General features: G+C 47.3%; 1 protein-coding gene across 3 annotated transcripts in view; it reads left to right on the top strand.

The window, feature by feature from the left end:
* The window catches only part of tbck (TBC1 domain containing kinase), a 75,580-nt gene that overhangs the window by 29,793 nt on the left and 25,647 nt on the right, over nt 1–20,140 (top strand). For all 3 annotated transcript variants that reach the window (XM_055924051.1, XM_055924054.1, XM_055924052.1), the window contains exon 22: nt 5,363–5,524. In XM_055924051.1, the coding sequence (XP_055780026.1) occupies nt 5,363–5,524 (162 nt within the window). The remainder of the gene's footprint in view (nt 1–5,362; nt 5,525–20,140) is intronic.

Genomic DNA, 20,140 nt, shown 5'->3' on the forward strand with positions numbered 1-20,140 from the left:
ATTGGGCGTCCTTTATACGGCCGCGTAAAGAGTGGACGTCCTTTATACGGCCGCGTAAAGAGTGGACGTCCTTTATACGGCCGCGTAAAGAGTGGACGTCCTTTATACGGCCGCGTAGAGAGTGGACGTCCTTTATACGGCCGCGTAGAGAGTGGACGTCCTTTATACGGCCGCGTAGAGAGTGGACGTCCTTTATACGGCCGCGTAGAGAGTGGACGTCCTTTATACGGCCGCGTAGAGAGTGGACGTCATTTATACGGCCGCGTAGAGAGTGGACGTCCTTTATACGGCCGCGTAGAGAGTGGACGTCCTTTATACGGCCGCGTAGAGAGTGGACGTCATTTTTACGGCCGCGTAGAGAGTGGACGTCCTTTATACGGCCGCGTAGAGAGTGGACGTCCTTTATACGGCCGCGTAGAGAGTGGACGTCCTTTATACGGCCGCGTAAAGAGTGGACGTCCTTTATACGGCCGCGTTAAAGAGTGGACGTCCTTTATACGGCCGCGTTAAAGAGTGGGCGTCCTTTTTACGGCCGCGTAAAAGAGTGGACGTCCTTTATACGGCCGCGTAAAAGAGTGGACGTCCTTTATACGGCCGCGTAAAAGAGTGGACATCGTTTTGGTCTACTGGCTGAATACCATTTGGAATTCAGCCAACAAGACAATCACATGATTGTGGCTAGTCATTAACTGAAGTAGCCTCTGAAGGTATTATTTGCCTACTCAGGATGTACCGTTCTGTGTCATACAGTAGGTGAACAGCGGGTGGCAGCATTATGCTTGATCCTATAGTCTTCATGGAATAGCAGACTGAAACAGTGGTGTTAGGGCATGTATTATAATATCTATTTCATATTACTTTCATCTCAGTTGGAGTTTGATGATAAGAAGAAGTCACACAAAATCCAGTGTTTTTCCTATTTAATTTTGGGACATAAAAATACACTATTAGAATTCTGATCAGACACTTGGGCAGGGGCCAGAAAGACATACACACACTGGCTAGTTTATTAGGTACAGGGTTGGACCCCCCCCTTTTCCTCCAGAACAGGCTGAATTCTTCAGGGCATTCTACAAGGTTTTGGAAACGTTCCACGGGATGTTGGTCCATGATGACGCGATGCTATCACGCAGTTGCTGCAGATTGGACAGCGGTACGTTCATGCTGCGAACAGCCCAATCCATCTCATCCCAAAGATGATATATTGGGTTGAGGTTTGGGGACTGCGCAGGCCACTCAAGTAAACTGAACTCATGCTCCAGGCAATGTTTTTCCATTCAATTGTCCGGTGTTGGTGATCTTTTTGCCCACTAGATCCGCTTCTTCTTGTTTTTAGCTGATAGCGGTGTGGTCGTTTGCTGCAATAGCCCATCCGTGACAAGGACAGACGAGTTGTTCGTTCCGAGATGCAGTTCTGCACACCACTGTTGTACTGCGCGGTTATTTGTCTGTTTGTGGCCCACCTGTTAGCTTGTACGATTCTTCTCCTTCGACCTCTCTCATCAATGAGCTGTTCTCGCTGACTAGATGGTTTCTGTTTGTCGCACCATTCTCGGTAAATCCTAGACACTGTTGTGCGTGAAAAGCCCAGGAGGGTGACTATTTCTGAGATACTGGATCCGGCGCACCTAGCACCGTTGATCATACTACGCTCAAAGTCTAACGTTCACTCGAACAGTAACTGAATGCCTGTCTGCCTGCTTTATAGCAGACCATGGCTACATGGCTCACCTACTGTAGGAGCGATCCATTTTGGGGAATGTGGTGGTGTACCTAATAAACTGAGTCTGTGTACAGTGCATTTGGAAAGCATTCAAACCACCTGACTTTTTCCACATTTTGTTATGTTATAGCCTAAACAGAAATACCTTATTTGCATAAGTATTCAGATCCTTTGCTGTAAGACTTGAAATGCATCCTGTTTCCATTGATCATCCTTGAGATGTTTCTACAACTTGATTGGAGTCCACCTGTGGTAAATTCAATTGATTGGACATGATTTGGAAAGGCACACACCTGTCTATATAAGGTCCCACAGCTGACGGTGCATGTCAGAGCAAAAACTAAGCCATGAGGTCGAAGGAATTGTCCGCAGAGCTCCGAGACAGGATTGTGTCAAGGCACAGATCTGGGGAAGGATACCAAAAAATGTCTGCAGCATTGAAGGTCCCCAAGAACACAGTGGCCTCCATCCAGTTTGGAACCACCAAGACTGTTCCTAGAGCTGGCCAAACTGAACAATTGGGGGAGAAGGGCCTTGGTCATTCTGACAGCGCTTCAGAGTTCCTCTGTGGAGATGGGAGAACCTTCCAGAAAGACAACCATCTCTGCAGGCCTTTATGATAGAGTGGCAAGACGGAAGCCACTCCTCAGTAAAAAGCACATGACAGACCGCTTTGAGTTTGCCAAAAAGCACCTAAAAGACTCTGACCATGAGACACAAGATTCTCTGGTCTGATGAAACCAAGATTGAACTCTTTGGCCTAAATGCCAAGCGTCACGTCTGGAGGAAACCTAGCACCATCGCTATGGTTAAGAGTGGTGGTGGTGGCATCATGCTGTGGGGATGTTTTTCAGCGGCAGGGACTGGGAGACTAGTCAGGATCGAGGGAAAGATGAACGGAGCAAAGTACAGAGAGATCCTTGATGAAAACCTGCACCAGAGGGCTCAGGATCTCAGACTGAGGCGACCCTAAGCACACAGCCAAGACAACGCAGGAGTGGCTTCGGGACAAGTCTCTGACAAGCCTGGACTTGAACCAGATCGAACATCTTTGGAGAGACCTGAAAATAGCTGTGCAGCGATGCTCCCCATCCAACCAGACAGAGCTTGAGAGGATCTGCAGAGAAGAATGGGAGAAACTCCCCAACTACAGGTGTACCAAGCTTGTAGCATCAGACCCAAGAAGACTCAAGACTGTAATCGCTGCCAAAGCTGCTTCAACACAGTACTGAATAAAGGGCTGAATACTTATGTAAATGTAATATTTACATATTTTTTTCATACATTTGCAAAAATGTAATGGGGGTATTGTGTCGAGATTTGATGAGGGGGAAAAACGGTTTAATCCATTTTAGATTAAGGCTGTAACGTAACAAAATGTGTAAAAGATGAAGGGGTTTGAATACTTCCCAAATGCACTGTATGTTTTACATTCATTGTAAATCCTACAATGCACACACACACACTTAAGAATTCTAAGAGATGCGCACACCCACACACACACTTGAGAATCCTCAAGCATGCACACCCACGTACACGTACACACGGCTCCCAGGGGCTGTGAGTGTGAGGCCTGCCCTCCATCCTTCCCAAACCAGCGTGAGTCCCTCGCCCCTCTCCTCCATCCTTCCCAAACCAGCGTGAGTCCCTCGCCCCTCTCCTCCATCCTTCCCAAACCAGCGTGAGTCCCTCGCCCCTCTCCTCCATCCTTCCCAAACCAGCGTGAGTCCCTCGCCCCTCTCCTCCATCCTTCCCAAACCAGCGTGAGTCCCTCGCCCCTCTCCTCCATCCTTCTTCCTGACTGCTAATGCACCCAGCCGAGGAGAGTGTCGGAGGGCCATCTCCCTGTCTCCACACACACACACTCTGCCCGTCACTCACACCCACCGGCTGCTCAGTGGACTGTTAATGTGCTGAAGATTCTCGGCTTAACTCCCAGTCTTACCACTCTTCTCTACCACTCCTCTACCACTCCTCTCCATCCAGTCCTCCCACTATTCCTACCACTCGTCTCTACCACCCTTCTTCATCCAGTCCTCCCACCATTCCTACCACTCCTCTCCATCCAGTCCTTCCACCAATCCTACCACTCCTCTCTACCACTCCTCTCCATCCAGTCCTCCCACCATTCCTACCACTCCTCTCTACCACTCCTCTCCATCCAGTCCTTCCACCATTCCTACCACTCCTCTCTACCACTCCTCTCCATCCAGTCCTCCCACCATTCCTACCACTCCTCTCTACCACTCCTCTCCATCCAGTCCTTCCACCATTCCTACCACTCCTCTCTACCACTCCTCTCCATCCAGTCCTCCCACCATTCCTACCACTCCTCTCTACCACTCCTCTCCATCCAGTCCTCCCACCATTCCTACCACTCCTCTCTACCACTCCTCTCCATCCAGTCCTTCCACCATTCCTACCACTCCTCTCTACCACTCCTCTCCATCCAGTCCTCCCACCATTCCTACCACTCCTCTCTACCACTCCTCTCCATCCAGTCCTTCCACCAGTCCTCTCACTCCTCTCCATCCAGTCCTCCCACCATTCCTCCATCCAGTCTTCCCACTTCTCTTCCGGGTCCTCTCCATCCAGTCCTCCAACTTCTCTTCCGGGTCCTCCCACTTCTCTTCCGGGTCCTCTCCATCCAGTCCTCCCACTTCTCTTCCGGGTCCTCTCCATCCAGTCCTCCCACTTCTCTTCCGGGTCCTCTCCATCCAGTCCTCCCACTTCTCTCCCGGTTCTTTCCACCAATCCTACCTCTCACACATACATCCTGCCTAGTATCCACTTCTAGGTACTGGTTATGACATTAACAGGTGGATGTTGTTTTGATCCAATGTACTGTATTTGTCAGAGCCTCTAAGGAACAGGTAGAGGACATTAGATTAGCTAAACGGAATAATGGAATAGAAATAAAGCGTGGGATGGGACAGGAAGCGGTTGTATTTGGCCTAACAGAACCAAGACCTGTACAGTAGGTTTCCCAGTCCACACAGGTCAATGGCGAACAGCTCTGGGATGTCCTGCAGTATTAGTGCAGTATTAGTGTGTCCATCACTCCTCCTCCATATATGGGCCTTTTTGGAAACTATTGGACAGCCAGACACTCAGTCCCCCTTCAGCCCATACTGTATACAGCCTTATGAAATGTAAAGTGCTTAGAGTTTGAGAGAACCTGAAAAAGCCCTTATAGCTGCAATGTTTTTACTTTTTTCCCTGCTACTAAGGTTGTACTTGCAATTACTATTTGTTAAATGAACCTTGTAATGCACTTTTCTGTTTCTCGTTAAGAGCATCTGCCAAATGGCTGAACTATAAATCATTATCTTGTCTCCCTGGGTCCCCTCTTAACGATCCCTATATCCTTCTCCCTTTCCTCCTCTTTCTAATCCCTCCTCGCCCTCCCTCCCAACTCTCCTTGCCCTCCCTTCTCCTCGCCCTCCCTCCGCCTCTCCTTGCCCTCCCTCGCCCTCTACCCCTCTCCTCCCTCGCTCTCCCACTCTCCCTTCTGCTTCTGCATGTCTTTAATGGGCTAGGTTGGTGTATTGTAAAAGCACTTTGTGACAACTGGTGATGTAGACAAGGGTTTATAAATACATTTGCTTGATTGATGGATCTCCCCCTCTTCCTCTACAGACGTCTTCCCCCTACACAAGATCTTCCACCTGTGGGACACCCTGCTCCTGGGGAACAGCTCCTTCCCCTTCTGCATCGGTGTGGCCATCCTGCAGCAGCTCCGAGACCGCCTGCTGGCCAACGGCTTTAACGAGTGTATCCTGCTGTTCTCCGACCTGCCAGGTGAGAGAGGGGGAGGGAAGGGGAGAGAAGGGGAGAGAGGGGGAGGGAAGGGGAGAGAGGGGGAGGGAAGGGGAGAGAGGGGGAGGGAAGGGGAGAGGGAGGGGGAGGGAAGGGGAGAGGGAGGGGGAGGGAAGGGGAGAGGGAGGGGGAGGGAAGGGGAGAGAGGGGGAGGGAAGGGGAGAGAGGGGGAGGGAAGGGGAGAGAGGGGGAGGGAAATACCGGTGGTGATAGGAAATCATTCCCTCTTTTAGGCTGCATCCTCAATGGCTCCCTATTCCCTATAGAGTGCACTACTTTTGACTGGAGACCTTTTATAATGCACTGGTTTTGATTGCAGGGAATCCAATCCCTATTTAGTGCAAAGTAGTCTACTATATAGGGAAAAGGCTGCCATTTTGGAAACACTGTTAGTGTCCCTCCACTCCCCCATTGTTTGATTTGATTAATGTGTAGGGAACAGGGCCAGTGCTGTACCTCCTGGGTGTATAGATGTAGTTGTCTTTATTGATTTGTTGAATGCTAGATGTCCTGTTGGTCCTCCAGGAGTGCTGATGTGACTTACTGTAAGTGAAGTGGCACCATCTTCCAGGAACCACTTAATGAGCCCGCTTGAAACGGACCGCTTGTTTTTATATTCAAACAGCCCTTCAAAAGCCCTCCAAAAAGAAGAAGTGCGCCGTATGCACTCGGACCCTGCAGGTTGGGGAACGATGACACTTTTAAGATAGTATTTTCTTTGTGAACTACTTCAGTAACGTTTTCCTTCCTTGCATCTGGGGCTCTGACTGTGCCTTTCTTTACTTTTAATGATGTCGTGGCTCCCCAAAGGGCTAATGTGTGTGACTGATGTTTTCTAGCCTAGTGAATGACATCCCTGTAGGGAGATGCTGTGAGGTCCTCTGCTGAGAGACACTCACGCCTTTGTGTTTTAGAAGCGTGTCACGCTGTGCTCGGCAGCTGTCGGAAGACTCGCCCGCTGAGACGGTCATTTGGGAATGCGTAGACTGCTGGTCGCAGGATAACCACGTGGCGTCCAGCGCTCAAAATATTCCCGCCTCTGGTGTCGGCGAGGACATGACTCATCATCCTGATGGATCTCTGTCGAGGCACGGGGGTCTCGTCCATTTGGGCTCGGCGTCATTTATAGTGATGGGACGATGATTGAGGCGAGTGTCAGGGTATTACCTGGAGCCTTCAGAGATGCCTTGTGGCGTTAATTCTGTCTAGGCCACAATGGCAGGATTACTCCCCAAAACAGACAGATAGGGGGAGAGTAAATACATGTTGCCATGGTAGTAGAGGCTAGGTAACCAAACTGTCTCGAGCATGCCACTATAGCACTGAAGCTTAACACCCAAATGTAGAGTTGTGTGTTGTAAAAAGCTGTCCTGGTGTGAAGTAAGTTCGTAGTCTAGTTGTGAAAAGAAAGGAAAATAACCTGAGAGGGGAAAAAACGGCAAACTTACCGAATGAGTGACAGGATTTGATCTTTCTGTTTGGTCTTGTATCCATTACAGTAGATCAGTGTCCTCTGTTCAACCCTGATTTATGACCCATCTCAAGTGGCTGTGGATTTCAGCTTATGGGTCCTCATTTGGCCTCTCATTACGGAAGTGTGTATTGCTTTCTGAGTGTCTGTCAGCGAGGTAAAAAGTAATTTCGTGGGCACAAATTGTTCAGGGAGAATTTATTAACTGGGCTGCACGGTTCCTAAGCTTGTCTGTGAGTGTGGTGTGCAGTGTGTGAAACCGTCAGGTCTCAGGACATTAGGTACAAGGGTAGCATTCCTACAGAGCATGACCATACAGATTCACTTAAAGAGGAACACACACGCTGGCACTGGATCTTAGACGGGACTGTGCTTTAACCCTGTGAAGAAGCCCCGCCTCCCTCGCAATGCACTCTAGTCATTCTATTTCTATACTTCCTCCAACCCAACAGTTTTGAGATGCACTGGCATATGATAATGTCATGTTTGCTGATGTTGATGTGAGTTATGCAGTAGCATTTGGGGGACTGATAATCTTCTGTCTCTTCTTTCTATGCAAGGCTTCCCTACTGAGTTTATCCCAGCTTTGGGATTTTGGGTGGGTGGAGGAATTTCAGGAATAGACTTTGACGGGTCAGTTGGCAAGAACAAGTCGATTTTAATGCAAGTTTGAGAGTAGTAGTGGTTTGAGCCTCTACGCCACACAGGAATGAAGTTCTCTAACAACCCCTCTTTCTAGTCCCTCCCTCTCTCCTCGCCCTCCCTCCCTCTCTCCTCGCCCTCCCTCCTTCTCTCCTCGCCCTCCCTCCCTCTCTCCTCGCCCTCCCTCCCCCTCTCCTCGCCCCCCCCCTCCTCGCCCGCCCTCGCTCCCTCCTACCTCGCCCTCCCTCGCTCCCTCCTACCTCGCCCTCCCTCGCTCCCTCCCTCCCACCTCACCCGCCCTCCCTCCCTCCCTCTCTCCTCGCCCTCCCTCCCTCTCTCCTCGCCCGCCCTCCTCGCCCTCTCTCCTCCCTCTCTCCGCCCTCCCTCGCCCTCTCTCCTCGCCCTCTCTCCTCGACCCCCTCGCCCTCCCTCCCTCTCTCTCCTCGCCCTCCCTCTCTCCTCGCCCTTCATCCCCCTCTCTCTACTACCTACCTCTCCCATCAGTCCCCCACTGCAAAGTATCAGCAAAGTGTCAGTGACAGAAAATCCAGGGGCCGGCAGCATCCATAATGAATGTATCTCACAGAGCTCTCAACGCCCGGGGGATATCTCAGTCAGTTTCCCTTAAACCCCATTGCCAAACTGAAACGGCGATTACCCCGTTTGGCTGAGAGGCGGGTGACATTAAAGTTTAAATAACAGTTGTGAGACGGCAGATGTTTTTATGCCAAAGGGGACCCTAGGGTACTCTTACTCCGGATGGCTGACTGGCTGCTTCCAGTTGTTCTCTCTCTCTTTCTCTCTGTTATTTATTTATATGCTGCTACACTTCACTGTGTTTTATTAGTCCAGCAGGCACGCGATGAGCAAAAACAGTCGAAAGGAGAGGGCTCCTTATAAAGGTAAAATATGTTTGCCCTGGAGGAGTTCTTTCTCTGTGAGAGAGCACAGCTACCAGCTTCAGTATTACCACTGGTATCCCAACACCTGGGCCCATAGGACATCACTCACCAACCTTTAGATCTGTACTGACACTTCAAAACTAAGACCCATTCATTCAAACCTATTACCAGGAACAGCCCACTAAATGACTAGTTCTCTCCCTGTTTTAATAGGTGAGACTTGACACTAGGGCTAACGGTACCAAGACACTTTGTTGTCACAAGGTGCTTTACAGGTGTGAAGGGGTTAGTGTGTTCAGTGCTAGTTTGGTAACCTCCAGGGGTTTGGTTGCTGGTTCAACTCCCAGTTTTAGATTTAGTATGCTGGCGTTGCAGCGCTCATCATTTAGTGTTGAGACGTGTGGTGCATATTAGGGCTGAAAACACTGAGCTCTCTCTCTCTGACCTGGAGGGTTTGTGTGTATGTGTGAAGTTCACCTTCTGCCAACGGCCAAATCATCAATGCTGTCAATACACAACTGTGTGTGTGTGTGTGGGAGGGAGTGTGGCTGTTCATGCTACTGTGTGTGTGTGGGATGGAGTGTGGCTGTTCATGCTACTGTGTGTGTGGGGGAGGGAGTGTGGTTGTTAATGCTACTGTGTGGGAGGGAGTGTGGCTGTTCATGCTACTGTGTGTGTGGGGGAGGGAGTGTGGTTGTTAATGCTACTGTGTGGGATGGAGTGTGGCTGTTCATGCTACTGTGTGTGTGGGGGAGGGAGTGTAGTTGTTAATGCTACTGTGTGTGTGGGAGGGAGTGTGGTTGTTAATGCTACTGTGTGTGTGGGGGAGGGAGTGTAGTTGTTCATGTTACTGTGTGTGTGTGGGAGGGAGTGTGGCTGTTCATGCTACTGTGTGTGTGGGGGAGGGAGTGTGGCTGTTCATGCTACTGTGTGTGTGTGTGGGAGGGAGTGTGGTTGTTAATGCTACTGTGTGTGTGTAGGAGGGGGTGTGGTTGTTAATGCTACTGTGTGTGTGTGGGAGGTAGTGTGGCTGTTCATGCTACTGTGTGTGTGGGGGAGGGAGTGTGGTTGTTAATGCTACTGTGTGTGTAGGAGGGAGTGTGGCTGTTCATGCTACTGTGTGTGTAGGAGGGAGTGTGGCTGTTCATGCTACTGTGTGCCCCATTTCATAAAAAAACACATTCGCTCACACACAGTGATTTGCGACACACACCTGCCTCTCTGTTTTCTCTGTTTTCTCTGTCTGTCTGTCTGTCCTGTCTGGTCTGTCCTGTCTGGTCTGTCCTGTCTGTTCTGTCCTGTCTGTTCTGTCCTGTCTGTTCTGTTCTGTCCTGTCTGTTCTGTCCTGTCTGTTCTGTCCTGTCTGTTCTGTCCTGTCTGTTCTGTCCTGTCTGTTCTGTCCTGTCCTGTCTGTTCTGTCCTGTCTGTCTGTCTGTCTGTCTGTCTGTCTGTGCTTTATTGGCATGGGGAAGTGTATGTTTACATCGCCAAAGCAAGTGAAATAGATAATAAACAAAAGTGAAATAAACAATAAAAACACTTACACTAAACATTACACTCACAAAAGTTCCAAAAGAATAAAGACATTTCAAATGTCATATTATGTGCAAATAGTTAAAGTACAAAAGGGAAATTAAATAAATATGGGTTGTATTTGCAATGGTGTTTGTTTTTCACTGGTTGCCCTTTTCTTGTGGCAACAGGTCACAATTATTGCTGCTGTGATGGCACACTGGTATTGCACCCAATAGATATGGGAGTTTATCAAAATGTAATTTGTTTTCGAGTTCTTTGTGGGTCTGTGTCTTTAATATGGTCATACATTTGGCAGGAGGTTAGGAAGTGCAGCTCAGTTTCCACCTAATTTTGTGTGCAGTGTGCACATAGCCTGTCTTCTCTTGAGAGCCAGGTCTGCCTACAGCACACATTCTCTATAGCACTATGCTCACTGAGTCTGTAATTAAAAAAATACAATTATATTAACCTTTATTTAACTAGGAAAGTCGGTTAAGAACAAATTCTTATTTACAGTGACGGCCTACACCGTCCAAACCCGTACGACGCTGGGCCAATTGTGGGTCGCCCTATGGGACTGCCAATCACGGCCGGTTGTGATACAACCTTGATTCGAACCAGGGTGTCTGTAGTGACGCCTCAAGCACTGAGATGCAGTGCCTTAGAACGCTGCGCCACTCGGGAGTCAAAGCTTTCCTTAAGTTTGGGTCAGTCACAGTGGTCAGTTATTCTGCAACTGTGTACTCTCTGTTTAGGGCCAAATAGCATTCTAGTTTGCTCTGTTTTTAATTCTTTCCAATGTGTCAAGTAATTATTTTAGTTTTCTCATGATTTGGTTGGGTCTAATTTTGTTGCTGTCCTGAGGCTGTGTGGGGTTGTTTGTGTTTGTGTTTGTGAACAGAGCCCTAGGACCAGCTTGCTTTAGGATCGGACCCCTTTTTTAAATTTTCGCCCGAAATGACATACCCAAATCTAACTGCCTTTAGCTCAGGCCCTGAAGTAAGGATATGCATTTTCTTGGTACCATTTGAAAGGAAACTATTTGAAGTTTGTAGAAATGTGAAAGGAATGTAGGAGAAACTAACACATTCAATCTGATAAAAGATAATACAAAGAAAAAACAACTTTTTTTTTTTTTTTTTTGTACCATCATCTTTGAAATGCAAGAGAATCTATTATTCCAGCCCAGGTGCAATTTAGATATTGGCCACTAGATGAGAGCAGTGTATGTGCAAAGTTTATTCTGATCCAATGAACCATTGCATTTCTGTTCAAAATGTTGTATCAAGACTGCCCAAATGTGCCTAATTTGTTTATTAATAACTGTTCATGTTCAAAACTGTGCACTCTCCTCAAACAATAGCATGGTATTCTTTCACTGTAATAGCTACTGTAAATTGGACAGTGCAGTTAGATTAACAAGAATGTAAGCTTTCTGCCAATATCAGATATGTCTTTGTCCTGGGAAACGTTCTTGTTACTTATAACCTCATGCTAATCGCATTAGCCTACGTTAGCTCAACCGTCCCGCAGAGGACCCACCAATCCTGAAGAAGTTTTAAGAAACTCTTCTCCAGGTTCATCTCTCTAGGTGATGGCTTTGTTATGGAAGATTTGGGAATCGCTTCCTTTTAGGTGGTTGTAGAATTTAACGTCTCTTTTCTGGATTTTGATAATTATCGGGTATCGGCCTAATTCTGCTCTGCATGCATTATTTGGTGTTTTACGTTGTACACGGAGGATATTTTTGCAGAATTTCTGCATGCAGAGTCTCAATTTGGTGTTTGTACCATTTTGTGAATTCTTCGTTGGTGAGCGGACCCCAGACCTCACAACCATAAATGGCAATGGGTTCTATAACTGATTCAAGTATTTTTAGCCAGATCCTAATTGGTATGTCAAATTTTATGTTCCTTTTGATGGCATAGAAGGCCCTTCTTGCCTTGTCTCAGATCGTTCACAGCATTGTGGAAGTTACCTGTGGCGCTGATGTTTAGGCCGAGGTATGTATAGTGTTTTATGTGCTCTGGGGCAACGGGGTCCAGATGGAATTTGTATTTGTGGTCCTGGCGACTGGACCTTTTTTGGAACACCATTATTTTGGCCTTACTGAGATTTACTGTCCGCGCCCAGGTCTGGCAGAATCTGTGCAGAAGATCTAGGTGCTGCTGTAGGCACTCCTTGGTTGGTGACAGAAGCACCAGATCATCAGCAAACAGAAGACATTTGACTTCAGATTCTAGTAGGATGAGGCCGGGTGCTGCAGTCTGTTCTAGTGCCCTCGCCAATTTGTTGATATATATGTTGAAGAGGGTGGGGCTTAAGCTGCATCTCTGTCTCATCCCACGGCCCTGTGGGAAGAAATGTTTTTTTTTGCCAATTTTAACCACACGCTTGTTGTTTGTGTACATGGATTTTAGAATGTCGTATGTTTTTCCCCCAACACCACTTTCCATCAATTTGTATAGCAGACCCTCATGTATAGCAGACCCTCATGTATAGCAGACCCTCATGTATAGCAGACTCTCATGTATAGCAGACTCTCATGCCAAATTGAGTCAAAGGCTTTTTTGAAATCAACAAAGCATGAGAAGGCTTTGCCTTTGTTTTGGTTTGCTTATTTGTCAATTAGGGTGTGCAGGGTGAATACGTGGTCTGTCGTACGATAATTTGGTAAAAAGCCAATTTGACATTTGCTCAGTACATTGTTTTCACTGAGGAAATGTACGAGTCTGCTGGTAACGATAATGCAGAGGATTTTCCCAAAGTTGCTGTTGACGCATATCTCCCGGTAGTTATTGGGGTCAAATTTTTCTCCACTTTTGTGGATTTGGTTGATCAGTCCTTGGTTCCAAATATTGGGGAAGATGCCAGAGCTGAGAATGATGTTAAAGAGTTTAAGTTTAGCCAATTGGAATGTGTGGTCTGTATATTTTATCATTTCATTGAGGATCCCATCAACACCACAGGCCTTTTTGGGTTGGATGGTTTTTATTTTGTCCTGTAGTTAATTGAAGGTCATTGGAGAATCCAGTGGGTTCTGGTAGTCCTTTAATAGTTGATTCTAAGATTTGTATTTGATCATGTATATGTTTTTGCTGTTTGTTCTTTGTTATAGAGCCAAAAAGATTGGAGAAGTGGTTTACCCATACATCTCAATTTTGGATAGGTAATTCTTCGTGTTGTTTTAGTGTTTTCCAATTTTCCCAGAAGTGGTTAGTCTGGGTTCTTCAATTACATTGGGCTGATTTCAGATGTTTTCTCTGTAGTCTATTTCTGTATTGTTTTAGTGATTCATCATAGTGAAGGCGTAGATTCAGGTTTTCTGGGTCTCTGTGTTTTTGGTTGGACAGGTTTCTCAATTTTTTTCTTAGTTTTTTTTATTCTTCATCAAACCATTTGTCATTGTTGTTCATTTTCTTCGGTTTTCTGTTAGACATTTTTAGATTTGATAGGGAAGCTGAGGTCAAATATACTGTTAAGATTTTCTACTGACAAGTTTACACCTTCACTATTACAGTGGAATGTTTTGTTCAGGAAGTTGTCTAAAAGGGATTGAATTTGTTGTTGCCTAATAGTTTTTTGGTAGGTTTCCACACTACATTCCTTCCATCTATAGCATTTCTTAATATTACGCAGTTCCTTTGGCTTTGATGCTTATGATTTGAGTATTGCTCTGTTCAAGTAGACTGTGATTTTTCTGTGATCTGATAGGGGTGTCAGTGGGCTGACTGTGAATGCTCTGAGAGACTCTGGGTTGAGGTCAGTGATAAAGTAGTCTATAGTACTACTGCCAAGAGATGAGCTATAGGTGTACCTACCATAGGAGCCTACCATTGACTATGTACATACCCAGAGCTGCAGGAGTTGTGACACGTTTTTGTTGGTTATGTTGTGCCTAGGGGGACATATGGGGGAGGGAATGCTGTCCCCTGCAGGCAGGTGTTTGTCCCTCTGTGTGCTGAGGGTGTCAGGATCTTGTCCGGTCCTGGCATTTAGGTCGCCACAGACTAGTACATGTCCCTGGGCCTGGAGATTATTGATTTCCCCCTCCCGGATGGAGAAGCTGTCTTCATTAAAGTATGGGGATTTTAGTGGGGGGATTTAGATAGCACCCAGGGAAAAAAATCTCTGTTGAGATCATTTCCTTTTGAATTTCTAGCCAAATGTAAAGTGTGCCTGTTTTGATTAATTTAATAGAGTCAGTTAGGTCTGCTCTATATCAGATTAGCATACCCCATGAGTCCCTTCCCTGTTTCACACCTGGCAGGTCTGGGAGAGTATCTCGCTGGTCTGGGCGGGGTTTCTATTGATCTGTTGCTCCTGTGTGAAGTGTAGGGTCTGCGTTTGAGAGCGATGTCCTTTAGGGTCCGGGCGAAGATGGGCACTGCTGCCTTGTATAGGTGGTACTGGTCATAAAGGCTGTTCTAGTCCAGGGTGGAGTAGTGGGCCAGGAAAACATTTGGTTTGAGCCACAGTCACAGGAAATACTTGCGTTTACCGGCGGTATGGTAGCAGGGTGGAAGTCTTTTGGTGGTAGCAGGTTAGAGATAACCACTTGTGCGTTGGAGAAAGTAGAAGCTTTTTCAATCACCCTTTCCTGTTGTGCTCTCAGGTCGTTTGTGCCTGTGTGTATTATTATGTGGCTGGGTGACCCTAGTTGGTCCTCAGACAGAAGGTCTAGGGCGTGCTGGGTGTTTGGACACCAGAGTTTAGACACTGTGTTTGGGGAAAAAGTTAATTTTCTTGTATGTTTCATGTTTGAATCCATAAGGAGTACAATCTGTGTCTTGTGCATGTCCTCAGTGGGTGTGGGGGGGTTGTCAGAAAGGCTATCAGAGTGGCTGATGGGGGTGCTCAGAGGGAGTGCGATCCCATAGACTTGGGGTTCTTCATTTGTCTGTACTGCTGTGATTTCGACGCTATGGTCAGGGGTGGACTGTTCTGTTATGGTGTCGAGACTTTTGTCTGGTGCTGAGGTGGGCTGTTCTGCTGGCTTCTCTGTGGGGGTGGCCACCTCTCTAGTGGGTTGTTCTCTGTCATACACCATCCCCTCACCCTCTCCTCCAGCATTCTGATCCTCTCCTCTAGTGCTCTGTTCTTCTCCTGTTTATGTTGTCTCACTACAGTCCAGAGTGCAGATATGTCTCTCTCCAGGTCTAGTTAAGGGGGTGTTGTTGTGCTGGGCTGTTGTCTGTGCTGACTTCTCTGCCTCTCTCTCTGTGTGTGTCTGTCAGGTTGTGAAGGATTGATCTCCTCTTACCTGTGGAGCCCCAGGTTCCTTTAGTTTAATTGCATACTTGTGTTTTACCGGCTTGTAGCTACAAGAGATTCATGTGCACACCTCAAATAAAACCGTCTGTATTGCAGTAGGAACCAGAAACACACTACCTCTCCATCAGCATGCAGGCAGGCAGCTTTGGTGTCCTTATAGACATGCCTCACTACATACAAACCTGCTTTTCATGTGCAACTTGTCATCGTCTGGCTCTCAGCCAAGTACTGTAAACTTCAGAGCAGCGTATTTCATTTATCTTTCATCAACTAGTCAATTACCCTGCTGTTTTCTCTTCCCGCAGGTGATGCTATTAATTGTATTTATTTAGTGCCTAGGCTGCCAAGCCAGTTCTGGTTATGACCTTTTACAGACCGCGCTACGACGTCATGCCTCACAGTCACTATATATTTGACAGAAAGTTTCTCTCTAACACACACACACACACACACACACACACACACACACACACACACACACACACACACACACACACACACACACACACACACGCACACACTGCCATGGAATGCGCTGGGGCTTGTTAAACCGGTTGTCAATCTCTCCTCGAGTATTAGGCTAGCCTCTGTTTAGCTGGAGGTGTGTGTGTGATTGCATGCAATATTCATGACCCTGGGCACTACAACATCATGCCTGACAGTCACCATGTAAGCCTGATAGATAATGTATTAAGCACTAGCTTTTTCGTGACCATAGATTCAAATACTGTAGATAGTTGAATGAAGGGGTATTTCAGACTGGTTAAAATGTTTGTAGTTGTTTATTTTTGTGATGGGGAAAGAAGCACCTCTCGGATTCTCTCGCTCTCGCTTTCTGTCTCTGAGCGTCGGAATGAAAGTTAACAGTCAAGATTAAGTTACAAGCGAGCGGGCTCTTAAATGATCCGGACACGCTCTTCTCCTCTTTTCCCTCCATAAACGGTGAATGGTGCCAGGGTCATTAATTCTCACTGACAAGACTATTACAGTTGATACCAGGGGAGGACAGTTCCCAGAGTGCTTAGAGGGAGGTGGCGCACGCACACCGTCATAAGGTTCTCTCGGTCATGCAGATCGAGCCCAGATCTCTGTCTGAACGACGTCACTCAAAGTAAAACTGGCAAGAGACACATTAAGGATGTGCCATATGCCTCTATTGGGCCCATCAAGTGACGCTCAGTCTCTGATCTCTGACCCGGATAGCTCTTCTCCTCCTCCGCCAAATCGTTTGGCAAACTGTTAAACAAAAGTCGCCCACCATGACAGCATGTCAAGATTAGGTGTTATCTTTTGTGTCATTAAGATTAGAAGGCAGGAATTCGCTCCTGAAATTCAAAGATTGGGAGTTCAAATTGAATTGAATGAGGAACCAAAGCGAGGTAGGACTAAGCACGCTAAGTAAACCGAGGCAGGCACAGTAAGCTTGTTTTCGCCCTGCGAGCATTCTAGCACGCAACGTCTCAACGTGCTGATTTTGTCCCCTCTTTGTTCCTCTGTTAGTTCAACATGTTGCCTTTTGAAAGTCATCTGGAACTTTTTCTTGTTTGGAAACTTGCCAACACACAAACACACACGTTACAATGGCTGGCTTGGCAGCAGGTAAGGCCCTGTCTTGGGTGTACTGATGATGCGGCAGCATTTGCCTTCACGCAACATTAGCATCCGCCTCAGTGAGGAGCACAGCTCACAGGCCTGAAGAGCTGTAGTTCTAGACATGTAGCTTGGAGTAATACAACCACCAAGAGCTGCCAGACCACTTCTCAGACAGGAAGTTGAATGCTTGGATAGACAGAAGCAGTGAGGATCTAAGGGTTGGATAGAAAGTGGATTGGATAGGGTTGGTGTGTGTGTGTGCGTGCGTGCGTGCGTGCGTGCGTGCGTGCGTGCGTGCGTGCGTGCGTGCGTGCGTGCGTGCGCACACCATTTTAACCAGAATGGCCCGAGAGGCTCCGTCAATCAATTAGCATTTTAAATGTAATCAAAGAAAGTGCCCGGGTGCATTTTTCTTTCTAGTTTACAGTAGACCATCTATTTACATTCTGCAGACAGTGTCCACATTGACATGTAGGGAGCAGTTGCCAGTGATTGTTGTCTCCTTCCCTCCGTTGTGTCTGATTGGGGCTGTGGCACTAGTCACTACCCGATCATTCAGAGTCACACCCATCTCCCACAGGGCCGTTGGCACAGACACATTTTAAAGGCACAATCTGCGATTTGTGTTTGAGCCTTAAACATAGCCAATGGAGTAGTGCAGTCTCATATCTTGGGTTATGGTAGGCCAATGGAGTAGTGCAGTCTCATATATTGGGTTATGGTAGGCCAATGGAGTAATGCAGTCTCATATATTGGATTATGGTAGGCCAATGGAGTAGTGCAGTCTCATATCTTGGGTTATGGTAGGCCAATGGAGTAATGCAGTCTCATATATTGGATTATGGTAGGCCAATGGAGTAGTGCAGTCTCATATCTTGGGTTATGGTAGGCCAATGGAGTAGTGCAGTCTCATATATTGGATTATGGTAGGCCAATGGAATAGTGCAGTCTCATATCTTGGGTTATGGTAGGCCAATGGAGTAGTGCAGTCTCATATATTGGATTATGGTAGGCCAATGGAGTAGTGCAGTCTCATATCTTGGGTTATGGTAGGCCAATGGAGTAGTGCAGTCTCATATATTGGATTATGGTAGGCCAATGGAATAGTGCAGTCTCATATCTTGGGTTATGGTAGGCCAATGGAGTAATGCAGTCTCATATAATAATCCCCAGTTTACAATTGGCTCATTCATCCCCCTCCTCTCCCCTGTAACTATTCCCCAGGTCGTTGCTGCAAATGAGAACGTGTTCTCAGTCAACTTACCTGGTAAAATAACGGTAAAATAAATAAATAAATAAATAAATATTGGATTATGGTAGGCCAATGGAGTAGTGCAGTCTCATATCTTGGGTTATGGTAGGACAGGGCAGGACAGTTGTACTTAGACATGCATTAAGTTATATTCTTCATGAATCAAGGGGTATTTAATCAAAATGGCCATTGAATAGAAGAGGCCATATCCCAGACTGCCTTTTTAATAGGGTTCCATATCCCCATTACCGAGCTAGCAGTTTCCAGAGTCCCTCCAGTCCAACGGTTGATTTGTGGCCCCGACTGTGTCAGAGCCCCCCTCATTCAATCAACCGCCACATAATCAACTGAATTAAATCACATCTATCTGACAAAGTGTATCTCTAACACACACACACACACACACACACACACACACACACACACACACACACACACACACACACACACACACACACACACACACACACACACACTGCCATGGAATGCCCAGCTGCCTGTCAGTCGGTCTTCCTCTGTCTCTCCCTCTCTGTCTGTCTGTGTGCATGGTTGGCTGGAGAGGAATCCGACTACCAGTGTTTCACTGGAATGACCTCCTGTCTGTAACCATATATTTGTGAGGTCCTGTACACTGAGAGCATACCGCCCCTCTACCGTAGTCTGTCCTGACAAACCCTCACCCCCTTTTCCTGGAATAAAGAACCATCTCATAATTGATTTTGTCTGGGTCGGTGGCAGGCCATGCCAAAAGCTCTCATTAGCCACACGTTTCATTTGCACAGAAAAAGGGGGCAGTGAAATAGAGAACAAAATAAAGAATGTGAGGATTCTGAATTCCCAATTTGCCCCAAATCCTCCGCTAATCCAGTGAGTGGCGTTCTCTAATCCCCCTGCTCCGTACACGACGTGAGAAAGAGGGGCTCAGTGAGTGGCGTTCTCTAACCCCCCGCTCCGTACACGATGTGAGAAAGAGGGACTCAGTGAGTGGCGTTCCCTAACCCCCCGCTCCGTACACGACGTGAGAAAGAGGGGCTCAGTGAGTGGCGTTTTCTAACCCCCCGCTCCGTATACAACGTGAGAAAGACGGGCTCAGTGAGTGGCGTTCTCTAACCCCCCGCTCCGTACACGATGTGAGAAAGAGGGGCTCAGTGAGTGGCGTTCTCTAACCCCCCGCTCCGTACACGACGTGAGAAAGAGGGGCTCAGTGAGTGGCGTTTTCTAACCCCCCGCTCCGTATACAACGTGAGAAAGACGGGCTCAGTGAGTGGCGTTCTCTAACCCCCCGCTCCGTACACGATGTGAGAAAGAGGGGCTCAGTGAGTGGCGTTCTCTAACCCCCCGCTCCGTATACAACGTGAGAAAGAGGGGCTCAGTGAGTGGCGTTCTCTAACCCCCCGCTCCGTACACAACGTGAGAAAGAGGGGCTCAGTGAGTGGCGTTCTCTAATCCCCCGCTCCGTATACAACGTGAGAAAGAGGGGCTCAGTGAGTGGCGTTCTCTAATCCCCCGCTCCGTACACGACGTGAGAAAGAGGGGCTCAATGAGTGGATGAAGCACTAGGAGAATGCATTCAAAGTAACTTGACTATCTTTTCTCTCATCCTGATTTTGTGTTATGTTGTAGTCAAGAGATCTTGAAGTAAAGGAAGGGGTTTTGTATGTCACAGCTAAGCTATAGGCCCCTGGCTTGCGCTTGATCACACACACAGACAGCGCTGGTGCTCAGTCAAGGTGTTTCATGACTAATACAGATGATTTATTTATGGTGTCTGCCTTCAAGGTCAAACTAGTAAAATTGTCAGGAAGTGAGTGAGCAGCTCACGTTTGCACTAAACCCTGGTGCTAATTTGCATAATATCCTCTGCTTTTGTGCGGGGGGTGAGAGATGCTGCAGAAAATACATGGATAAAGGCGTGAAAGTTGTTTTAGATGTCATTCACAAGTTCTGGA

This window comes from Salvelinus fontinalis, chromosome 5 (assembly GCF_029448725.1).
Source record: "Salvelinus fontinalis isolate EN_2023a chromosome 5, ASM2944872v1, whole genome shotgun sequence".
Lineage (NCBI taxonomy): Eukaryota > Metazoa > Chordata > Actinopteri > Salmoniformes > Salmonidae > Salvelinus > Salvelinus fontinalis.